Source organism: Neoarius graeffei, chromosome 10 (genome assembly GCF_027579695.1).
Source record: "Neoarius graeffei isolate fNeoGra1 chromosome 10, fNeoGra1.pri, whole genome shotgun sequence".
NCBI classification, from domain to species: domain Eukaryota; kingdom Metazoa; phylum Chordata; class Actinopteri; order Siluriformes; family Ariidae; genus Neoarius; species Neoarius graeffei.
Genome location: NC_083578.1, coordinates 28695085 through 28721114, shown reverse-complemented (window position 1 = coordinate 28721114; position 26030 = coordinate 28695085). Strand labels below are relative to the sequence as shown.

General features: G+C 41.1%; 1 protein-coding gene across 2 annotated transcripts; it reads left to right on the top strand.

The window, feature by feature from the left end:
* The first annotated feature begins 11040 nt into the window (after positions 1 to 11040).
* On the top strand, positions 11041 to 25327 carry wnt5a (wingless-type MMTV integration site family, member 5a). Of its 2 annotated transcripts, XM_060931679.1 has the most exons (6): positions 11041 to 11700; positions 11837 to 12019; positions 15295 to 15434; positions 16947 to 17194; positions 20440 to 20732; positions 23222 to 25327. In XM_060931679.1, the coding sequence occupies exons 3-6, from the start codon at positions 15310 to 15312 to the stop codon at positions 23678 to 23680; spliced, it is 1125 nt and encodes a 374-aa protein (XP_060787662.1). In that variant the 5' UTR covers positions 11041 to 11700; positions 11837 to 12019; positions 15295 to 15309; the 3' UTR covers positions 23681 to 25327. The 2 variants fall into 2 exon arrangements, with proteins under 2 accessions (XP_060787662.1, XP_060787661.1); XM_060931678.1 differs by having other exon boundaries at positions 11041 to 12019.
* Positions 25328 to 26030: the final 703 nt, after the last annotated feature.

Sequence of the window (26030 nt, the reverse complement as noted above, 5' to 3'; positions counted from 1 at the left end):
CATATTTTGGGGGGGGGGGGGTTGTGCTGATTGAAAATGTTGAACTTTTTAGCAACATCTCAGAAAACCTCCAGACTGCAATCACCATTCAAGAATGTCACATCTGAGAGCAGGAGCAGTGTCTTCAGGAGATGACCTTTGAAACCCAGCAGTTCTCAGTGGCCCTCACCTAAGTCTCTACTGAGTGTCCCATGCCAGCGGCACCTCCAGCTCCCCTCTCAGCCGCTCTACTCATCTCTCAACCCATCAAGTTTGCAGAAGAGGGATAAGGAGAGTGGGGAACAACTGCTAGTCTTGAAGCAAGGAGGGAGAAGTGTAGCAGAATATGCACTCAAGTTCCACATGATAGCTGTGAGGAATGGCTGGAACAAACCCATGTTAAAGGCTGCATTCCACCAGGGCCTGAACATAGCTAGCATGCCAGGATGATGAAGCATCCCTTGACATATTCATTGACCTAATAATCTTCCTTGACCACCAGCTTCAAAATTGCAACAAGCGCCTTCTCCCCTCATGCCTGGTTTCCTAGCCCAAGACACCAGAAACCATGCACATGAACTGCATCTGCCTGAATCTTGCCAAGCAGGACAGATGGAGACAGGAGTGACTGTGCTTCTACTGTGGGGGCACCCAGCTACTCCACTGCCAGCTGCCCCATGCAGGCACAAACCTCTGTGGTGAGTCACAATCCGTTCCTCTCACTTCAATTGTTCATACTCCAAACTTAGATCACACATTCAAGAGATGTTTCTTTTCTACCAGTCCTGATTGATTCCAGAGCTGCGGCCAACTTCATTGACCAAGCCATTGCCCTCCAACTCAACCTACCTCTACAAGCACTCCAGCATCCTCTATGCATTAGCACTATCGACAGTGGCTCCATCAGCATGGGAATAATCACTTACTGCACCACCCCATTCAACTCTATGTCAGCAGCCAAGAATCCATTTCACTCCTAGTAAACACCACCCCCAAACATCCTCTCATTCTGCGCCTACCCTGGATGCAGCTCCATAACCCCCAAGTCTCTTGGCCCTCACTGGTGATCACAAGATCGTCGGAACACTGCTTCCACCACTGCCTGTGCTGCCCTGTTCTTACCATCACCTCCACTTCTGTGGAAAGTCCAGACCTACACCCCTTGGTTCATATCCCAGAGGAATATCATGAGTTCATGGATGTGTTTAGTAAGACCAAAGTAAATGGCTTACCTCCTCACCAACCATATGACTGCACTATTGATTTGCTTCCAGGCACCACTTCAGCGCATAGTTGTGTATATCCCTTGTCACATGCCGAACAGCAGGCCATGGAGGAATATGTGCAGGAAGTGCTTCAGCAGGGCTACCTCCTCACCAGCCTCAGCCAGATTCTTTTTTGTGGAGAAGAAAATGGGCAGGCTGCATCCTTGTATTGATTACCAGGATTTAAATGAGATTTTGATTAAGTACCCCATCCCTTGCCGCTAGTGCCATCCACACTGGAACAGCCCTGTTCTGTGCATGCATTCACACAACTTCACCTGCAGACAAGGTGATGCCAGTAACTTGAGTGGCCCACTCCCCTAACAGTCAAACACCTGCAGCACTTCCTGAGATCTGCACATTTTTATAGGTGGTTCATTTGAAATTTTAGCTCAGGAGCTGCACCGCTCACATCCCTCCTTAAAGGAATACTCCCGAGTGAAATCCTTTTTAGGTCTATTTTCGCATTTATTGGGAGTGCATTCGTTGAGTTGCTACCACAATCACATCAATCGGTTGTGTTTTGAGAAAATTCATTTTTTGTGATTTCAACCGGAAAGCGCTAACACGGCAGTGCCCGGGGCATGTCTTTTTGCCGATACAAAACACTAGTTTTAAAACCATTGCAAAGCTCAAAACAACATGACAGTTCTGTGGAAGTGAGTAGAGGGTTCCTACAAACAAAATGAAGTGTCCCTGGCTCTGCAAGTGCACAGACAGAGTGTGTAGAATAGTAAATACAAAGCCAGTGACCTTACCTGAAGCTGGTGTTCCTCAGATGCCATCTTCAGTGGACAGTCCGTAAAAGTCGAGTGCCGAGTGCAGAACCATCCCGCTGGAAATGCACAATTGTGGTATGTTGTGCATTTCCAGCGGGATGGGCTGTGCACTCAGCACTCAACTTTTACGGACTGTCCACTGAAGATGGCGTCTGAGGAAGACCAACTTCAGGTAAGGTCACTGGCTTTGTATTTACTCTTCTACACACTCTGTCCGTGCACTTGCAGAGCCAGGGACACTTCGTTTTGTTTGTAGGAACCCTCTACTCACTTCCACAGAACTGTCATGTTGTTTTGAGCTTTGCAATGGTTTTAAAACTAACGTTTTGTATCGGCAAAAAGACATGCCCCGGGCACTGCCGTGTTATCGCTTTCCGGTTGAAATCACAAAAAACGAATTTTCTCAAAACACAACCAATTGATGTGATTGTGGTAGCAACTCAATGTATGCACTCCCAATAATGCGAAAATAGACCTAAAAAGCATTTCACTCCGGAGTATTCCTTTAATAAATAAATAAATAAATAATAAGACACTTTTATGGAACCCTGTTGCTGAAGAAACATTCCACAAACTTAAAACCACATTCACCATGGTGCCCATATTACATCACCCTGATCCAATCAAGCTGTTCATGGTGGAAGTGGATGCCTCTGAGTCATGGGTGGGAGTTGTGCTTTCACAGCCCAAACTACACCCTTTCTTCTTAAGAAAGTTCTCCCCTGCAGAGCAAAATTATGATATTGGAAATTGAGAGCTGTTGGCCTTCAAACTGGCTCTGGTGAAATGGTGATACTGGTTAGAGGACACTGCATTACCCATTTACTGTGTTCATGGACCACCACAATATCAAGTACCTCTGAACCACCAAGCGCCTGAATGCTCATCAAGTGTCCAATCACCAAGTTTGATTTCACATTGTCCTACCAACCCAGGTCCAAGAACACTAAGGCTGATTCCCTGTCCCACATGTTTCCCTCACCGAACCATCTCTGGGAAAGTATCAGAACCTGGGTGCACATAACACCAGCTACGGGATATCCAGGCACACATAAAACCCATGAAGCGCTTTGTGCTAAGTACACGTGGGCTGAATATGCACTCTGACATTCACCATTACATCTTATCATGCACGCCCTGCACTCAAGCCAAAGTACCACAAACATTTCATGCCAGAAAGCTCATGCCACTGCCCATGTCCCTGGTCCCATATTGCACTAGATTTTATCACAGACATCACAATAATTCCATGTATTTTAGACTGATTCTCCCTGTGCCTAATCCCATTGCTGGTTCTTCCCACTGCCCTCAAAACTGCTGAGCTTATTTTTAATCATGTGATTAGATATTATGGCTTTCCAGAAGATAGTCAGTGACAGGGTTGCACAGTTTACATCCAGGTTCTGGTCCAGCTTTATGGAGAAGCTGGGAGTTTCAGGGAGTCTCACATTGGGCTACCATCCTCAATCCAACAGGCAAGTAGAGCATGCCAATGAGGAAATCATCCACGTCCTAAGAACCTGCTCTTCAGAGGACTCAGGAGACTGTGCTCAATTTCTTCCTGCAACACTCAGCAACATGCCTCACACCATTCCAGTGTGTTCTTGAGTACCAACCACCCATGTTCCCATGGAACATCATTCCCACCAAATCATCTGCTGTCAATGACTGGTTTAATGAAGTACAAAGTAAGCAGGTGTTGGAATTAATGCAATAGTGCTTAGAGTAGGTGGCTGACAGAAAGAAGTGCTTCACTCACCTATGCAGTTACATCAGCCCCTACAAGATCCTGCGCCAGATCAAGGAGGTAAAGTACAAGCTGAAGCTGTCTAGACACAGCTCACTGGGTCTCTACTTCGATGTGTCCCAGCTCAAACCTGTCATCCCAGGTCCCTTGGCATCTAACACCCCTCTCACCATGTCCCCGAACCCCTGGACATTGATGCCCAACATTTCTTCCAGGTCAGCACAGCAATCCACTCATTTCCCAGAATCCACCACAGCATTCTACAACCCCGATTCCAAAAAAGTTGGGACAAAGTATAAATTGTAAATAAAAACGGAATGCAATAATTTACAAATCTCAAAAACTGATATTGTATTCACAATAGAACATAGACAACATATCAAATGTCGAAAGTGAGACATTTTGAAATTTCATGCCAAATATTGGCTCATTTGAAATTTCATGACAGCAACACATCTCAAAAAAGTTGGGACAGGGGCAATAAGAGGCTGGAAAAGTTAAAGGTACAAAAAAGGAACAGCTGGAGGACCAAATTGCAACTCATTAGGTCAATTGGCAATAGGTCATTAACATGACTGGGTATAAAAAGAGCATCTTGGAGTGGCAGCGGCTCTCAGAAGTAAAGATGGGAAGAGGATCACCAATCCCCCTAATTCTGCGCCGACAAATAGTGGAGCAATATCAGAAAGGAGTTCGACAGTGTAAAATTGCAAAGAGTTTGAACATGTCATCATCTACAGTGCATAATATCATCAAAAGATTCAGAGAATCTGGAAGAATCTCTGTGCGTAAGGGTCAAGGCCGGAAAACCATACTGGGTGCCCGTGATCTTCGGGCCCTTAGACGGCACTGCATCACATACAGGCATGCTTCTGTATTGGAAATCACAAAATGGGCTCAGGAATATTTCCAGAGAACATTATCTGTGAACACAATTCACCGTGCCATCTGCCGTTGCCAGCTAAAACTCTATAGTTCAAAGAAGAAGCCGTATCTAAACACGATCCAGAAGCGCAGATGTCTTCTCTGGGCCAAGGCTCATTTAAAATGGACTGTGGCAAAGTGGAAAACTGTTCTGTGGTCAGACGAATCAAAATTTGAAGTTCTTTATGGAAATCAGGGACGCCGTATCATTCGGACTAAAGAGGAGAAGGACGACCCAAGTTGTTATCAGCACTCAGTTCAGAAGCCTGCATCTCTGATGGTATGGGGTTGCATTAGTGCGTGTGGCATGGGCAGCTTACGTATCTGGAAAGACACCATCAATGCTGAAAAGTATATCCAGGTTCTAGAGCATCATATGCTCCCATCCAGACGACGTCTCTTTCAGGGAAGACCTTGCATTTTCCAACATGACAATGCCAAACCACATACTGCATCAATTACAGCATCATGGCTGCGTAGAAGAAGGGTCCGGGTACTGAACTGGCCAGCCTGCAGTCCAGATCTTTCACCCATAGAAAACGTGGCGCATCATAAAATGGAAGATACGACAAAAAAAAAAACTAAGACAGTTGAGCAACTAGAATCCTACATTAGACAAGAATGGGTTAACATTCCTATCCCTAAACTTGAGCAACTTGTCTCCTCAGTCCCCAGACGTTTACAGACTGTTGTAAAGAGAAAAGGGGATGTCTCACAGTGGTAAACATGGCCTTGTCCCAACTTTTTTGAGATGTGTTGTTGTCATGAAATTTAAAATCACCTAATTTTTCTCTTTAAATGGTACATTTTCTCAGTTTAAACATTTGATATGTCATCTATGTTCTATTCTGAATAAAATATGGAATTTTGAAACTTCCACATCATTGCATTCCATTTTTATTTACAATTTGTACTTTGTCCCAACTTTTTTGGAATTGGGGTTGTAACATCACTGCTATAGACTACAAATCCTGATAGCTTTCACGTTCAAGCTCACCAGACTTCTAATCATTCACAGGTATCACACATTACAGCCTGAAAGCACTTAAGGACTTTGCACTCACACTCTCGCTACAAAGTATTCACTCAGTACAGTTTGTCCGTTTGTGCCAAGCCAATCTGTTCTTTGATTGCTATTCCTGGTTTTTACTGTTTTTTTGACATTGGTCTGGTTTCACAGTTTCCTGATTTTTGACATTGCCCTCTAATAATCTGTTTGCTGATTGCTTGACAGTTTTGCCTGTTTTTGGACTTTGAACTCTGATTGCTGATTTGGATTTGTTGCCTGTATGTTATAGTAAAGAACTGAACCACGCTTGAATCCATGTCTGCCTCTGATTGTGTGACAAGTACATTATGTTTGAATATTTTTCTTGAACAGTTGAAGAAATGTATTTAAATTTTTGATGTCTTGAAGTGAACCAAATAACTACCAAATATATCCCCATAAGGATATGAATATCTGATAGTTTTGGCCTTGTGGCCTTGCATAGTTCCTCCAAGGAAAACTGTTTTTTTTTCTCATTTGTTCGTTCTACAAAAACTCATCTCATCTCATCTCATTATCTCTAGCTGCTTTATCCTGTTCTACAGGGTCGCAGGCAAGCTGGAGCCTATCCCAGCTGACTATGGGCGAGAGGCAGGGTACACCCTGGACAAGTCGCCAGGTCATCACAGGGCTAACACATAGACACAGACAACCATTCACACTCACATTCACACCTACGGTCAATTTAGAGTCACCAGTTAACCAAACCTGCATGTCTTCGGACTGTGGGGGAAACCGGAGCACCCGGAGGAAACCCACGCGGACACGGGGAGAACATGCAAACTCCACACAGAAAGGCCCTCGCCAGCCACGGGGCTCGAACCCGGACCTTCTTGCTGTGAGGCAACAGCGCTAACCACTACACCACCGTGCCGCCTTCTACAAAAACTACAGGACTTAATTTAAATAAATAAATAAATAAATAAATAAATCATCAAGGCTTAATGTTAGAGTTAGATTTTGGTGTAGCACAGCATTAATTAGCTGCATTAGTAATGTTGCTGGAAGGTCCTCACAAGGATAGTAAGACTGGGATTGCAGAATTGCGTGTGTGTGTGTGTGTGTGTGTGTGTGTGTGTGTGTGTGTGTGTGTGTGTAATTTACGTGTTGTGACTTGCAATATACTGTATGCTTATTTGTATATGCTAACTCCTTTGTGGATTATGTATGGTTTTAAATCATTATTTTGTTAATGCTGTCTACAAACACTAACTGAATGAGTAAGAACATTTATTTTTCTTACTAGCTGACCATGTACGTACATTCTCAAAGATCTCTCTCTCTCTCTCTCTCTCTCTCTCTCTCTCTCTTATAAACTCATCCAGATGTTGCCTGACTTTGCACCCACACGATGGTGGGGGGTGTGGGGGCTGAGAAGAGTGAGGTGGTATTCAGCAGTGTAGTGGAGGCTGTGTGGTGTGTGTGGTGGTGACCGGAGGGAGGTAGAGATGGTTTAGAGGTGGTTGGAAGACATTTCATATAATGGGAGGAGGTTATGTGTGCGTGTGTGCGCGCGCGTGTGTCTATAAGGAAGTAGGACAGCGGGTGGATGTTGGCTAGTGGTCGGACATTCTCGGTTGTTTTACTGAGTCCCTGCAGTGCGCTTTGAAAGGGCAGGGGGATTTGGATGGCATTGCTGAAGATAAGTGAAAGAGGTTGTATGGATAGAAGGTAGAATTGATACTATAAATGGGTAAAAGGGAGGAAAAGCGATGAATAGGAGCGATGAGGATGTGGTGCACAATTTGTGGTTGTCTGAGGAAGTCTTTGTGATTTTGTTTCCCCTTTCATGGTGAAAGACAGTAATCATCTAATCATCCAACATGTCCATATTTGTATCTCAGACGCTCTCTGGTGCTATCCCCCACCCTACCCCCCTTTATTCTATTTCTCAGTTTTTCTCTTACTGTCTTGACAGACAAACATACTTTCTCATCCTATCATGCTGCATAAATACATGAAAAGAAGAGTGTTTTGACTCAGTGCATCTAGACAAACCCTCTTCTCAGTCTCTTAATGAAACAATGACAATGACAGACACACACAAATTAAAGCCCTCCAGAGCAAACTAAACAATCTCACACACCGCGACACAAAGGAGCTCATTGAGAAAGCAAGTAACTTGCATTCTTTATATACAAAGCAAGCCTGTGAATTCACCGATGAACACTTCCAAACAGACATTTGCTGATTAAACACTGTAAATGAATGCACACATGGAGCTCTTCTATAATATTCTGTATTAGCAAACCTCAGTCTTTAGCTTTTCTGAAAGAACCATTGTGCCTTGAATAGAGGGATTCCGGACATACCTGTGATAGTCAGTGATAAAAATGCAGCATGCTATCACAAATTCCCAACACACCTGAGATTCAACTAGGTTTACCTCAAAATATTAATGTAATATTTTATGATAAAATATAAATTATTCCTTGCACAATTGCAGATCATCTTATATACGATCCCCCTGGAAGAGCAACAGCTTTTGCAAGGTGGGTAATTTACTGCGAAAACTGTTGTATCTAAGAATATCTACTGTAATTTAATCAGTAATTTTCTGTAATAATTTTATTTTATATGCAGCACTGTAGAGTTCTCAACTCTAATTGGTCAGAAGGTACCGGTATTCATTAATTTTCCATTACAGTGTGACAATAATTCTGGCTTCATTTCTACAGTAACAATAACCTTATATGTCAGGTGCTCATGTAATTTAAAAAAAAAAACTAATAATAAACAGATTTTAAAGTCTCATTCTCATCTCATTATCTCTAGCCGCTTTATCCTTCTACAGGGTCGCAGGCAAGCTGGAGCCTATCCCAGCTGACTACGGGCGAAAGGCGGGGTACACCCTGGACAAGTCGCCAGGTCATCACAGGGCTGACACATAGACACAGACAACCATTCACACTCACATTCACACCTACGGTCAATTTAGAGTCACCAGTTAACCTAACCTGCATGTCTTTGGACTGTGGGGGAAACCGGAGCACCCGGAGGAAACCCACGCGGACACGGGGAGAACATGCAAACTCCACACAGAAAGGCCCTCGCCGGCCCCGGGGCTCGAACCCAGGACCTTCTTGCTGTGAGGCGACAGCGCTAACCACTACACCACCGTGCCGCCGCATTTATTATTAGTTTTATTCCTTGAGTCCTTTTATTTTTATTCCTTGAGTCTGAATATGCTACACAATTATATTAACATGGGGTTTGCAAAATATATATTTTTTAAAGTAAAGTCTTCTTAGAACCAGCATTGATATGCTTGTGTTTGTTAAGTGGTTAAATTCACGAGTGAGTCTGAATAGCAAGTTCCAAGTTCCAATAGTTATACCTGAAATTATGCATTTCAGTAGTTAGGAACATGCTTTCAGTTTAGTCTTGCTAGGCTATGTGGATTTATTTTTAGTCATAGATTACCATTGAAAGAAATATTGATTAATACATGTGTTAACTTCTTCACTTAAAGAAAATAGTTTGCATTATATCATGTGTATATGCTACAAAGCAGACCATGTCAGACTGCCATTCTTATTCTGCAAGTCCACTACCTTTGATACTTTCTAAATGGAGCCATAAAAAAAAAATGTTGGATAGCTCACTGATGAGAAATCTGCCAAACATTGACAAATAACTGCTACTGCCCCACAAAGTCTGGTCTAACACGAGAATTGTTTATAATTATTTGTATCAATGGCATAGAAACTGTTCTCTAACAGAAGGCAAAAAGAAATAATCATAAAATCAACTAATGCATATCATTCTACCGTCCATTCACTTCATTTTATTGCAGGAAAAGTCACAGCCAAATGTGTGTGTCAACGAAACATGGGGGACGGAGACAGCTGAGGCTGGGCCAGATGTTGTATTTACAACACAACTCAATTAAAAAAACGTGACAGGAGACAGTGTGGCTGTGCACAAACAGCCTGCTCTTTTTTTCTCCCTCTCCTCTTCTGGTCCTTTTTTTTACGCAACTAGCTTAGACGTTGTAAAATCATGCCATTTTTGTCGAGTATAATTTGAGATCAAGTTCACAGCTTATACAGAGTGTGACTTGGTGATGCTTCAGAGACGGCGCGTGACACAAGGGCAGCGCGACTGACGCTCGGGCTTTACGCGCCTCTCAGAATGCGTGTGACGCGGCTGCTGGAATGAAATTGCAACTAGAAATAATGATAAATAAAGCGTAGCTGCCGCGTATGAACTGCAATAAATAAATAAACCCGCATCAGGAGAAAATCAGATGTGAAATTACTTCTCGCGGCTGCTATAGTCTAGTGTAGCAGTTTTACACACACACACACACAGAGCGAGAGAGAGAGCGCGTGCGATTATAGGTTCGGTCTGGTCTCTCTGGAGTGTTCCTGGGCGGTAATCTGACCCCCCACCCCCCGAAAACTCAGACTCGACTTTGGCACGGATGCTGCAATAGCCCCGGGTACTTTATGAGTTTATTTTAAGCCTGTTTTGGTTCCACGCTGTTCCGCTTTTTTTTTTTAACAGTTGTACCCGGTGGCGGCACGGCGGCGTAGTGGTTAGCGCTGTCGCCTCACAGCAACAAGGTCCGGGTTCAAGCCCCGGGGCCGGCGAGGGCCTTTCTGTGCGTTGTTTGCATGTTCTCCCCGTGTCCGCGTGGGTGTGCTCCGGTTTCCCCCACAGTCCAAAGACATGCAGGTTAGGTTAACTGGTGACTCTAAATTGACCGTGAGTGTGAATGGTTGTCTGTGTCTATGTGTCAGCCCTGTGATGATCTGGCGACTTGTCCAGGGTGTACCCCGCCTTTTCAGCTGGGATAGGCTCCAAGCTTGCCTGCGACCCTGTAGAACAGGATAAAGCGGCTAGAGGAGATGAGATGAGTTGTACCCGGTGATGGTGGTGATGTCGAGGAGCTCTGCGCCTTTTACACACTGACTGCTGTTCCTGTATCGCCTAAAACAAGAGAAAGAAATGTTCCACCTGTGTGTCTATGGTTCTGCAGTGCAGCATCTTTACATCATCATCATCTCTCTCTCTCTCTCGGTTCGTTTATTTTTCAGAGATCAGATGCAAATGTCAGTTCCTTCCTGACTGAAGAAAGAGTTTGCAAACCAAATTCATTTCTTCCTACAACACATATACCATTTTTACACACACACACACACACACACACACACACACACACACACACAATTGGTCAATTTATTAGGCTATACTATTTTAATCGCCATGGTATCGGAACTATCCACGTGAAAGACAGAGAAGTGGATCACTGCTGTTTGTCTCTGGGCGGGTTTTATTCTGACTCGCAGCTCTACTCAGTGGAGGAGTTTTACGCTATCCGAGGAAGTTTGAAAGGGACCTAGGCGCATGCGCAGAAGCTTGAGGTGTCCCCCCTTGTGCGCATCAGTAGTGGGATTTAGCGAGTGGCGGGGCGGAAGGAGAGCGAGTGAGAGAGCGAGTGCGCGCAGGTGACAGAACTGAAGAGGAGCGTTAGTTTGTGTTCACATCATTTCACCGCTCTTAGTCGGCCAGAACGTCGCGTCCGGTCAGGAAGTACACTTTTTTTTTTTTTTGAAGGGTTGCAAAAACTCTCCTATAGTTTTGATCATCCGAGTGTTTGTTACAGTCGCCTTACTTTTGGAAAAACAACAACAACAACAACAACAATTGCTTATTTTTGAAAACATGGAGAGTTTGGCGCTGCGGGTGGAATGGAGAGTCCAGTAGACGCGCCGTCTTTGTGGCCAGCCATCACCGTGTGGATATTGTAACACAGGTAGAGCAGAGCAGAACAGAAAACACCGCTTCATTTTTGGATTAACCTTTGTGTCGAAAGCGCGATTCCCCCCCCCCAGTAGAGTCTCTGAAACACGCAGGATCGCCTGTGAAATCGTACTCGTACATGGGAACTTCTGAGGACGAAAAGACGCGTTCTCCCGCGGCATCCTTACTTACTTGTGAATTTATGTGTCGGTAAGTGTTTCCGCAAGCTCGTGCCCACGCCTCTGTATGAAAAAAGGCACTAATTATTTGGATTGCTTTAGCTCACTGTAAATAGTCTCAACTACCCTCAACCCTCATATCCAAACCCTTCGTGCCCATCTCCCAGCTGAACTTAGAGGTCGGACCTGCGAGCTCCTGCTCCTTTACCGCGCTGTGGATTGCGACTGTCTCGGGATCAGAGACACCTTGAGGAAGTCGGATAAGTATAAACGGGATCTGCTTTGGAATTTTTTTTTAAATTCCAAATCCACCAATTCCAAGAGGCTTCTTCAGGGCGAACCACTTCGTTGTAAGTCTTGTTTGTTTGTTTTTCACGTTTAAATTCAAGTGTCTTAATAGTCTACAAGGTTGCTTTGTGGCCCATGATTTAAAGGAATAAAATGTGCGTTTGATGATATTACACAGGGTAAGTGATCAGGATTTACCATGCAAAGTTGTGTACAATTTTAAGTAGTTTTAAAAATTCTAGAAACTTAAAAAGGTAGTCTACCTGAAGTGAAAGAGCCATTTGCAGCTCAATTTGTTGGAGCTGGCTCCCTCTAGTGATCACAAAGTTCAATAAACTATACACACACACACACACACACACACACACTTGTGTCTGAACAATGTTTAATTGAAACAATTTGCGCATCAAGTTCGGAAATTCTTTCTGTATGCGTCCTTTGTTGCGCAGGATTGATGAGCATTGGGGCACCATAACACAACCAATTAAATATCCTTGTTGTACCTATTTTACTCGGTGTTACTTATTCATGATGTTAAAAGTAATGAACATGTTAAGTCTTTTTTCCCCTCTCCTTTAACTTTTGACACAGGTCATATAGTATTTGGTCTACATAATAAGCAAGCATAATGCTTGCTTTTCGTATTCCCATTTATTCTGTTACTGAATGTAGCCTACTTGACACTGATTAATGTTTATTCTGAAAACGAAGTTATAAGTACTGTAATTATAGTTTTTGGTCTTTAAAATAATTTTGAGGATTTGGTTTAAAAAAAGTGAGAGCTGTAGATGAGTGCTGGCTAATTTTAGAGGAGTGTGTACATGCACACATGCACGAATTCAGGAACAGCATGGTTTTGTCGGAGGTCAGAGAATAATCATGTCCTAGTAAATCTGACTATTCTGAAGACGATAAATAGGCTACATTATAATCAGTTGATGAAGGCAATAACATCACCAGATTGAGGCTTTGTTCCGAAATAGTACCTTTTTTTTCTCACGCAAAAATTCAGTAATTAGCGATTTTTTTTTCCTTACAGAAAAGATGCAGGTGTCAGAAATCAGGACATACTGTATACTAAAATTCACCACGTAGCCTGTACGTGCTGCCTATTCATAAAACCTCTATTCAAGCTTATTCCGATTAAAATAATAATAATCATCAATTTTTCCTACTCTTCCATGAATGCATATTAGTTTAATTTTGATCATGGTGCTGTATTCTTATCATTAGACTTTGTTGATGTAAATAAGAAGAGTGGTGGGATTTTGACCCAATTCATTTTGCTTTTTTGGATTTTTATCAAGACAAACTTCAGCAAAACGTTTTACTAAATACCTACACTCTGTGCCCATTTCTCCCTCTCTCTTTTCAGTAAAAACACGCTCTAACTATCCCATCAACGGGGTTAAAACTGCTAAAATAAAACCACATGTTCAGGCGCAGTGACGGTGAACTTGGCGCACAGTTTAATGACTATTAGCGGGGCCTCCTTTCGTACTAAACTCTGCAAAATGTAAACCATGACAAATGAGTCTATTTATAAATGCTCCCCAAATCAGAACTGGACTCTAACCGGCTCCTGGAAAATCTTCAACTAGTTTTATTTTATTTTTTTATTTTTTTTATTTATTTTAGGGGTGGCGTAAACATTCGCTTTAATTTGTTCCCTTCGTTTTAACCTGTTTGTGTGAATTTCAGCCGCGTGCGTGAATGTTTAATACACTGAAATGCTTCGGCGCAATGGAATGCAGTCTATCAAGATCGGGGAAAGAAAAATCAACAAATTCCTCGGCATTCGTTTCAAAAGTTTCCGGGGAAATTTTACTGCGGTTGGTACAAAGGTTTATACAAGTAAGGTTTTATTTCTCTGAAGTGTGGTAATTCCATGTGACACTAGGTACTTAACTGAAACTATTTTAGCCAAAGCCGTCCTGACAAAAAATAAATAAATAAAATAAACAAACAAACAAACAAACGGAAAACCTGCCATCGTGCCTTAATGCCCACAATAAGGTAAATATTTTTAATTAAAGTGGTAAAATATTCCGAATTTTAGTTCATTTAAAATATGGTATTTAATCGTTTCTCCATGTCGAATCTGGTAGTGTGAAGCCTAATCTTCGGCCTGGATCAAACAACGCACGAGAAAATGTCGTTTTACGTCATTTCACAGTGTTTTAAATGCGAGTGTGTGTGTGTGATACGTCCTGTTCAATTTACTTACAAGTAGCACTGCACAATGTGATTATTATTATTGCCACCATACTATCCACTTTTCTACTGACCTTTCACAGGAGACTGTAATACATAATCGAGCTCTGTCATAAATGACTGTCTAAATAATATATATAATTTGTTCACTCTGATTGAATGTTGCAATCCATATGTGTTGAATCCAAACATAGTCCAATAAAGTAGTTACTCCCAATCTTTAACCTGACCAGACCAAACACAGGTATACAGATGCTTGCCTATCGTCCTGGGACAGATGTACTGTACGTTTTTGAAAAAACCCCAAAACTTTTACACCCACACTGAGCTCAACCTCTTTTTTTTTTAATGAATTAGAAAGGAAATAATTTGTTTTTTCAAGTAGTTCCCCTTAGATCACACAGCGGTAGGCTACAGGCCTGCTGTCTGGTCTTGGCTGATGTAGATTACTATAAGTTAAAATCCATCCATTAAATAAATCTTGCATACATTGTACTTCATGGTAGACTGACCATAAAATACCCGTTACTTATTACCATCAGCTGAGCGATGTTTTTTGGATCTGAGCAAATATGTTAAACCTCAAAAAGCGTTTTCTCAAACAGTTTCAATGTGGAAACAAGCCCACCCTTTCATCTAGGTCACAAAAACCAGTAAATCACACAAGGCTTGTATTTGTACAAAATATCAGATATCTTCCACATTCTTTGTTCTCTGGTTGGGTTGGCCAGTTGGTTTGTTGTTTAATTTTGAAATATTAATGGTGAAAATAGAGAGAGGATTGTTTAAATTTGCTTGCCGGTTCATCATGGACAGCAGCTTGCACGCTACGAAGAGGAGCCTGAAAAACACAATGCATTTTATGACTGTGCATTTGCCAGTTAGTTCCATGTGATCTGTGACCGTCAGGTATTGTGAAAGCCTTAAGCTGCTGAATCTTGCACAGTGTTGAAGGCATATGTATGCACGTGTACACCAACAGAGGCATTTAAACTATGAATGGATACTAACATGTTCATGGGTACCAGTTGAAGCATACAGAGTTAAGTTGTGTAACACGCTACCCTCTGACAAAGTGCTGCCTTTTATAAACCAGCTTACCAGCTTTATTTGTTCTTTCCAGAGCTTCTCTTTCAGGATGCTCTTCATGAAGAGGCCATCTTCTTCGGGCTGGGTCAGAGCCATAGACACACGACATGGAGTGGTTGCCATCACTTTCCTGGCCTTCTTCATGCAAGTGGTGGTGGAGGCTACCTCATGGTGGTATGTATCCTCAATATATACACTGTCTAAGACAAACACAGCTGTGCGTGTGTGAGAATGGTGGACTGTGAGGATGGCCAGACAAAGCATGGATAATGGATCAGCAAGAAAGCAGTGACTAATGTGCCATCTTTTCTTGTTGTTGTTCTCTTGTGCATTTCCTTTCTCACCCTCTCTTCATCATCATCATCTTTCTTGTATATTGTGGCTGAAGTCGGTCTGGTTCCGTCTTCTGTGTCCCACCACATTCTAAAATAAGGGGGGGGTTGAAAATACATGCTGACTTTAGCACATACGCCTTTGCTCAGTTCTGACTTTCCCCCCTCTTTATTTTCTTTTCCCCTGTATTGCCAAACCAAAATGATGAATATTATATAAAACATAGAATGCTGTGGTTTTGCAATGAATTTCCAAATATGCACAGGCACGAACTGTGTAGGTTTGTGTGTGTGTGTTTGTGTGTGTGTTATGGGCTTGTCCGTCCTATTTCCATTAATAGAAAAAGGCAAAATTGGTCGATCAGATGAGCTGAATATAGAGAAGAGAATTTTTGCTGATTACTGGATTTATTTTTCTCAATGTATTGGTTTATTTTTCAATACTGCGCGTGAGATCTTTTAACAAATGGCAAAACAAATAGTACTGTAAAACCATCCAAGGTTAAAATGTTCAGGCAGTTGTACAATAGTTTTACCCTCTTGGTTTGAGTGTTTTAATTTCCAGCCCTCGTAAGTTCCACACTGACGCCTGAACCCGGTACAGTTTCATTGTGAGCTTGAATGGAGCGAGTCTGCTTGGTTGCATGCTCCATACACAAAGGAAGAAGGCAATAAATCCTGTCTCGTAACATCTTTAATTGTTTGATTTGCTGGAAGAAAATGAAGGACTTGTATTTGAAACAGACTGCCCCTTCCAAGATGGAAGGTCTGATTTCATTGCGATTTTCTGCCTGTTTACTTTTACCGCATATGATGCTTGCCACTGTGTCTTTTCACCCGAACACAGCTGATTGAGTTGGACGTTACTTCGCAGTGCACAAAACAAGGACTCTTCATTCCTAGTAATGTTATCCCAGTACTTCTCCTGAAGTATCCACATGGACAGCATATATAGTATGGCTGTTATCTGAACTGGAGTCTCAATCCTAGGGTTTATCTTTGAATTTCAGTATTCACTCAAGCTTTGCCAACGACACACAAGGCTAGTTTCTCTTCTCTTAATCCTAAACTCCAATTTCTTTCTGAGCCAAACCTATATGAGATGAACTACCCAGGATAAGAGGCTTCTATAATGTAGATGATGCTGTTCTCTTTTCTTACATCTAACGTATAGCTGACTCTGAAAGAGAATAAGAGAGTCCCTGCTCTATTCCGTGAGTGTCCACACGTGCTAATGATTTACTTTGTACAAGATGAGAATAGTTGGGGTCACTCTGCTTCCCCCTCGTATAATTTGCACAGTGTATCAGATTTCCTGGTGGACTAATTGAATGTGTTTGTGTGCATGTTGCAGGTCTCTGGCTATGAATCCACTACTGATTCCCGAGGCTTACATCATAGGTGCACAGCCGCTGTGCAGTCAGTTGGTAGGCTTGTCCAAAGGCCAGAAGAAGCTGTGCCAGCTGTACCAGGACCACATGCAGTACATTGGTGAGGGTGCCAAGACGGGGATCCGTGAGTGCCAGTACCAGTTCCGCCACCGACGCTGGAACTGCAGCACAGTGGATAATTCCTCGGTGTTTGGCCGTGTCATGCAGATTGGTAAGTCTATCAAAAAATGGAAAAAAGCTTCGCTTTTAGCAAAACGTGAAGCCAACTTCTATGTTCTATATGAAACACGGCCTGGTAGCAGCACTTAAATTCCATGCCCGGTTTTCTTGCCATAAGGACAGTAGCTTGTGCCTCAGTGATCTCTATTACATTCAGAATGCTAAAGAGACACTACACATTCTGTATATCATCAATCTAAATCTAAAACCACATCTTTGGCTGGCACCTACATAACGTAGATATATTAGGTGCAAACTCCATTCTGAACTTTGAAAACTTCCCAGCTCCACACTAGAGGTTTGGAAAGGATGCAAGTCCTGCTTTTGAATGTACAGTGTGCTCCTTCAGCTATTCAGATTGTGATTAATGACTGAAAATGTAGTGAGGAAAAAGAGCTGATAAAATTTGTAGCCAGTAAATAAGACTGCTTTATTAGTATTATTGTAATACATTTCCTTTGAAGTATTAATATGACTTGTGGATGTGCATTAAGCTGGTAGTTTTTTTTTTTTTTAAACAAGCTGTTCTTATTATTTATATAAGTGTTTTGATTATAGTTTTTATTTTGGCAGTATAGTGATCTTTCCTTGATTTGTTGAGGGGGCAACGGGTACTTTATGCAAAGAGGGTGCACGTGGTAGGCCATTTTTAACAACAGTGGTCAAGCAGAATGTTTTTAGAATGACATCTGTGAATGAATCAGAATGAAGGCTGCCTCCAAACGGCTAGCAACTGACATTGAAAATGGTGAGTAGTTACGTTTTGCTTAAAATTATGCTGGAGCCAGCCCCCCTTTGAGGTGTACTAGTATAAGGACAGCAAGTATGCTAGAGTTTTATTTTCCTTTCTTGATGATGATGATGCATTAGATTAGATTAGATAAAACTTTATTGATCCCTTTGATGAAATGATGAAATCATGTTAAATTAAGCTTGGTTAGCCTACCCTCTAGCAATGCTCAATATTTGAACACTAGAAAACACGGGAAATGACATTTATCAGGCTAGCTAATGAAGAGATTATGTTCAAATATTAACTATAAAATGTTTTGCCTTGGAATGCAACTGGTTGCAAGGCAGTCTGGCTGAGGACTGATGATGTGATTTGTGTTTGAATAGTAATTTTGGTAATGCATGTTAGTCACTGCAAAATGCTACTGAGGGCTATGGTTTGTTAATCTTAGACAAACCTGCACAGATATTTGCTAATCTTGGAGGACAAACAACTAGAACATTTTAGGGTTTAAAAAAAAAAGCAAAATTAAAATTATTACATGACATTATTTTGATGAAGTGTTGGTAGATGTCGATGTGCTTGAATATAGTGTTTGTGTTCAAATGTTTTGATTTGGTTCATTACCAGGTTGAGTTGTTTCATTGCATAATTTGCTTTGTTTGTGTATTTCCCAGTAAGTACTTAATATTTTGTCCTCCCTTTAGAGTAAATTCCCAGTAGTCTTCATAGCTGTCCATTCCATCTCAGGAGATGTTAACAACTTCTTATAAGTTCACCCTTGTGAATTTATAAGCATCATTAAGGTCAACCCTGACATGGCCAGTTAAATAAAATAGATCTTAACACATCTTTTATGAAATGCAAACGATAGAAATCAAACACAGACCTAGCAGAACCAAGACCCTCTGATCACCTCGTCCATCTCCGCTTGTCCTGGAGATTACAGAGAGGAAGACAGGTTGGGGCACTAGAGGGATGGAAAACTAGTTTGGAGAGAAAGAGGGAGGTATCTCGAGGACAATATGTCCATCACCAGCTCGGCTATCTTTTCTAAACCTTTCTAAATTATCAGGAAAAAAGTAGTAACCTTCATTCTACAGGCCAAACCTTCCTTAAGAACCGATCCATCTGGATCAAATTTAAACGTTCATTCCACCCTGTCTCACTTTTTAAATTTTTTTTTTATTTTACACGCGTTTATTTCATCGCCTGCATTGTTTTAGATGGAATGATGTCTTTACTTCAGTGACAGAAAACTCCCTAAAGCCCCGATATTTCATTACATTCTAAATCCCACGTCTGTGAAAAACCCTACAGCTTTTAATAGGCTATGATGAGGTCTTCTGAAGTAATGGAGTCTCGCTGATGGGAATAGTCAACTTCACATGCAGTATATGCTGGAACGTCTGTGGTCTTTTGGATATCCCTCAGGTGTAATATGAAAATTGCCTTTGAACGGTTGTGTGCAAACTGAGGGCCCTTTCAAATGGCTTCAGCTGCTGAATTTCTGGAAAGTCTATCCACCAGCAGGGGGCATTGTCATATTTCTGAATCAACTTTGTGTCTTTTGGGAATTAAATTTTATATATTCTATATAAACACAGTACCAGTCAAAAGTTTGGGCACACCTTCTAATTCGATGACTTTCATTAATTAAGACACTTCCTATCGTAATGATGGATGATGTTTCTCCTTTATTTAGTTGAGTGGTTCTTGACATAATATGGATTACTACAGTTGTGGAATCGGGGTATTTACTATATTCTTATTTACTGCTTGATCTCAAATGCATTAAGAAGACAAGAAATTGCACTAATTAACTTTTGATGAGACATGCCTGTTAATTGAAAAGCATTCCAGGTGACTGCCTCATGAAGCTGGTTAAGATAATGCCAATAGTGTGCAAAGTGTCATTAAGGTAAACGCTGGCTACTTTTTATTAAGATGCTAACATAGGATACATTTAACACTTAACTCCATCCATGTTCCATGTGTTATTTCATAGTTTTGATGTCTTCAGTATTGTTCTAGCCCTGTGATGACCTGGCGACTTGTCCAGGGTGTACCCTGCCTTTTGCCCGTAGTCAGCTGGGATAGGCTCCAGCTTGCCTGCGACCCTGTAGAACAGGATAAAGCGGCTCGAGATAATGAGATGAGTATTGTTCTATAATGTAGAAAATGGTCAAAATGCAGAAAACCTATGAATCAGTAGGTGTGTCCAAAGTTTTGACTGATACTGATGACTGACAGTTATATTCATTCAAATGTACAAAATATCTCTTTTAGTGACTTCTCAATCTAATGATTAGATAAAATTGTAAAGAAATAGTATAACCATATAATTGGGTCTTGAATACAAACCCAAAAGTTTGTTTCTATTATGAACTTAAAGAATAAATGCATCATGCTAAGCATCACTGCATTGGTGAGTTTGTCTAAAATACTCGATGACAAGCTTGTATTTCTCCTCTGATCATAATTTTTCCAATTTGTTTGTGCAGGAAGTCGCGAGGCAGCATTTACTTATGCAATCAGTGCAGCAGGTGTTGTGAACGCAGTGAGCCGAGCATGCAGAGAGGGCGAATTGTCGAGCTGTGGCTGCAGCAGGGCGGCTCGACCCAAAGATCTTCCCCGAGACTGGCTCTGGGGAGGTTGTGGAGACAATCTCATCTATGGCTACCGCTTCAGCAAGGAGTTTGTGGATGCCCGTGAACGAGAAAAGACCTATGAGAAAACTTCCATGGAGAACGCACGGCTCTTGATGAATCTCCATAACAATGAAGCAGGACGGAGGGTGAGCTTTTGTCTTTATGGATTTCTCACTATATATCTTAAGATTGCTGGTGAAGTATGTTTGTAATGCACTGTTACATGCATAAATGTAAAATGAAATTAGCGACGAAGTGATTTGGCAATATGTTGTACCAGTATTTAATGGAACCATTGTGGAAAGTTATCAGAAACCTGACTTTCACAAGAAACTGGAATGGTAGTAGCTTCTAGGGCAATTTTACGCCTATTAGTCTATTCAAGTCCGAATCCGACCAAAAGTGATGCTTTGCTGCTTGTTTTCATGCTGCACATAATTAAATCCACCAAAATGAATAAAATACTTTGGCTGAGCTGCACATACAGCTGAAAACATGCACATAAAACTCTTTCATTCCCTGGTCAGAAATGCACAGAAAAGCAAGCCTTTACCAAGTGCATACAGAACTCACAAATATCTCTCAGGAATGAAGAACATGGAACACTAGTCAGACTGAACTGAAGAAGCCTTTTGGATGAGAGGTGAAATGTCTTCAAAAATTTCAAGCAAGTCCAATAGACTTCTTTAGCACCTACAATTTATGATGACCTGGATGACTGAGAACCTTCCCAGACAACATGGAGTTTGCACTTTGTAAATTATTAATGAAACATTTTACGAAGCCCATCCAGCATTTAATTTCTCTTTTTGTTCATCAGTCCAGCTATTCAGAACACATGGCATTTCTGCAGTGCTTCAAGTCTGTACTTTGGCTTAGTTTGCACCTCACAGCTTAATTTAGCAGCTCTGCAAAAACATACCAAAAAAAAAAAAGTTTCCCACTGGAAGTCTAATCGCATTCTGACTGCTGGAGTTATCTTGGAACCAAGCTGAGATCTCCTCACTAAGACACTCTTGGACTAATCATTTTGGTTCACACCCAAATGTGATTTCAGAGTTCACCTGCCTATACACACCACACATATGGGGAACATGTACCAGGGTTTTATTCAGATGGAGCAAATGATGCCTTTCTGAAAGCATGAACTTCCAAGATGTTGGCATGAATAGGAAATCAGCTCAGGGATTTCAAATCTATCTTTATAATGATACATCAAGGTGTTACATACATACAGAGTGAATGGGGGTAGGGTTATTATTATTATTATTATTATTATTTAACATCCTTTGCTCTAGACATACAAATTAAGATTTGGTCTACAGGTGATGTGCATGGGTGTTATAAGCAACAAGTACAACTACCATGTAGAATAAGTGGACTATTTATGTATGTACCAAGTGTTTCCAGTCCTGAAAGCTAAGGTTCCATGTCAGCAGTGAGTGTTATATGGTTGAAATGCAGCTGAACGTGAGACTATGAGAGTAATAAGAATGCATGTCAGGCTCTCATCTGGGTAACAGCTTGCTCTGGCCTGCTGCGTGTCAAGAACTGCCCTTTGATCTGCACATTTCTGAAGCACTGACTTCATCTGATCATGACCTCTCTCTTTATTCATGCACTGTACCTGAGGCAGGTACATGTCTCAATTACAAATGTTTCAAACAAACAAACAAACAAACAAACAAACAAACAAACTGTTCTCTCAGTTCTCACCTGCTGAATTAGGCTAAGCTGTACAGGTGATTTATCAGGCGATTTATCAGGTTGTGCTCCAACTCGAGGAAGAGATCACTGTAGATTGTGGTGGATTCCCCCCCCCCCCCCCTGAGTTTGTAAGGGAGGTTGTAAAAAGACCAATAATTTTCTTCTAGACCTGAAAAAATTCTGATCGGAGTGGGCCGATTCAAACTTTGCAGTCAAGTGCGGACTATTAAAATGAGTTTAAATAATAGCCAGTAATGAATGAAAAATGGTGGAAAACTAGCGTGAAATGCTTTGGCATGCAACTTGCTTAGTCACATACGACACATTTTCAAGGACTTGAATACTTACAAGCAACTGTGATGCAAAAGTTGATCTTATTATTTCCTGTGGCCCTGAAGCTCAATGCACCTAAAAACTAGTTGACTTTTATTTAAAGAAAGCTTTAAAGTGGAATTCTTTTATATTGACTTTTTTTTTCCAAAGGAAGACTTTAACTTTTTTTAAGTTGTATTAAAGGTTAACTTAAATAAAAGTCAACTTTCAAAAATAAGTTAAACAAAATTTCGGCTTAAATACCTTAACAGGTTTAAAAAAAAAAAACTTTGAGTGATTTTTATTTATAGTTGACTTTTTAAAGAAGAGGTGTTCTTAAGAAAAAATACTACTTCTTTTGTTAAAGTTGGATTGTTTTCAATGTTAACTTATTAAATTCAAGTTCACTGGGTTTGATAACTTTTTAAAGCTGACTGGTTTTTATATAAAGCTAACTTTTTCTCTCTTTTTTTTTTTTTTAAACGTACCTTACCCTTCAGGGCCACCATAGTTATTATCTAAAGGCTAACCAGGATTTTATTGTCTGAATGTTAAAAATAAAAAAAAAATGTTTGGGGTGTTTTTAAAGAATATTTTACACTCTCTTCTTCCTCAGATGGTATCTGATCTGGCTCATGTCTCATGCAAGTGCCATGGCGTTTCGGGTTCGTGCAGCCTGAAGACCTGCTGGCTCCAGCTAGCAGACTTCCGCAAAGTGGGTGATGCACTAAAAGAGAAGTATGACAGCGCAGCATCCATGAAGATTAATGGGCGTGGCAAGCTGGTGCAGGTGCACTCCAAGTTCAATCCACCAACCAACAACGACCTGGTGTACGTGGAGCAGAGCCCAGACTACTGCGTGCTTGACCACAGCACGGGCTCGCTGGGCACGCAAGGGCGTCTCTGCAATAAGACCTCTGAAGGCATGGACGGTTGCGCCCTCATGTGCTGTGGCCGTGGCTACGACCAGTTCAAGGCCACGCTGGTCGAGCGCTGCCACTGCAAGTTCCACTGGTGCTGCTATGTCAAGTGCAAGCGCTGCACAAGGGTCGTCGATCAGTTTGTGTGCAAGTAGCCCATTCCTAAATACATTTTTTTTTTCTGAAAGCGAGCGTGTGTTGTGTGCAAGTAGGATCCCTTTTCCAAAAGAAGATGGGAGAACCATTGTGAAAGTTGGGGAATGGAAAAAAGAACTATATAAATTATATTTATAGAGTCAAAACAATTATACTGTTTCAGAAAAGACTGACCTCTTTGTGTGTGTTTTTACATTCTCAAAGCAATAGGTACAAGAAGTTTAAAGAAGCAAAGAGTATTTATTTTGTTTTTTTCCCCTTTTGTTTTCTCCCTGTTCTTTCTAAAGTGGAATTTGTTGCAGTGAGTGCAATCCGACTACCCAGACTAAAGCAAAACCTTCCCGATTATCCACAAAAGGGTAAATTGGTTCATTGTGGCTCTTTAAGAAGTTCAAGTACCGCACTGACATTTTACTGAACCACACCGAGTGTCTTGAGTAATGCGGTGCCGTAGTGTTTCGTTTCAGTCTCAACCACTGTCTGCCTGGGTTTGTATATCACTAAGAGTGGATATATCATGGTTTATTGTGTGCTGCATGGATAAGCTGACTGTGTCTTAAACCCAAGCACACTTAAGCTTCACAAGCTACACTCTGTTCTAGATCAGCAAGTCTTTGCATTAACCTGGTGTAAAGAACTGCTTCATATTTCAGCTCCAGTGTGTTACTGTAATTGTAGTGCTGAATTATTACACATTTCTTCTCTACAGATTTCTGCACTGAGTGACCATGCAACTAAAACTGTCTGACAAAAGCAGCCTGCATAAAATGTCACTCACGCTTTAAGTTCTATGCCCCTGTTTTCCATTGGCACGTATGGTGAAGGTGCTGCCACTTGAGCCACATACTGAAAACAGGCCATAGTTTTGGGATGAAAAGCACTTTTGGAAGCTGGGTGTCTACATGGTTGAGTGTGAAAATGTATAGGCTTTGTTTGGAGTGGTGCTGACTTGTGATAAGGGATTGACACTGGGAAATGGCTAACACATAACTGTTGAAAATGTTAACTACATTTCAGTTCTTTACACTTCAATCTTTATTCTTGAAAGGCACATCAATGTTGGCACCTATCTCCATCTAGCAAACTTGCCTTTTTGATCAAAAATCAAAATATTCATCATTTTGGGATTTCTTGTCAAACTTTCATTTAACTACTATACAGTTACCACTAGTTATTCATTATTTCATTTTATCATTACTACTATAATTCATTATAAATTCAACCAGTATATTTATTAGCTGACAAACATTGAAGCTTTTAAAAGGTATTTCTTGTGACTGACTTTTTATATATGTATTTTGTTTTCTTTCAAATCAAACTGTTAATATGCTTTAATAAATTTTAAATATTAACAAAGTCAAGCATCTGAAACAAATCATTGAATCAGCAATTTATTTATTTATTTGATATAGGTCATGTATTCTTATACTATGCAACTACATATGCCACCTTAAGTGTGTGTATGTGTATTCTGAGATAATAATTCCTGTACAAACACAGAAGAACTATTGAGTTAAGATATGTCTGTATTTTTTATATTTTGTCATCCTGAGCATCGAAGCTTCTGCTTCTGCCCAGAGTTTAAAAAAAAGCCTTTGAACAAATAAAATCTGGACTCTTAGGAGTGGAATTGGTTAAAGTTAAAATGAGGTTGGTCATTTTTGGTAAAGTGCTTCACGGTTGGTTTTACTGTATTTGAAATTGTAGCTATCTTGATTTCATTTTTTGTTCTACTGTCTAGTGACACAATGCTCTGTAGAACAGAAAACCTGTGTGCGTGAAAACCTTTTGGTAATCTGAGTGAATGTGTAAAGTGCATGCAGAGCACAATTACTTTTTGTAGTGCAAGGGTTAAAAATTTCTTTTTGATAGAGTATAGTGTTAAGAACTGTACTGTTTTTTTTTTGCTCAAACCTTGCACCACTTTCATAGTGCATGACTCTCTGTTTAGTCTACAAGTGTTTTCCACTTCCCAAAAAAACAAAGACTGCGGATAAATAGCTCTCAAGCCTCTTGCTACCATCCTATTTAAGAGTTATAGGACTAACTTTTCCCAGCTACAAGGTGCACTCACTTTTCTCCTATTAATCTTCCTTGGGTCACACACTTTTGGCAGGGTGGCAGAGCTGGTTACGCAGCCTTCACAAAGTCACCGCCACCTTCGTTCCTCATGCGATAAAGAGTGTAGTGGTCCAAGCCGAGGACCAGAGGGCTCAGATTAAGAGCACTTTCCCGACATCAAGGGGACCCTGAGCTCTGAAGCTGCCTTACTTTATCTCATCTGAAAATATCTGCAGGCATGGCATCTGATGCCTCTCGAGTCTGCGTTTGATGTCTAACACCCAGTTT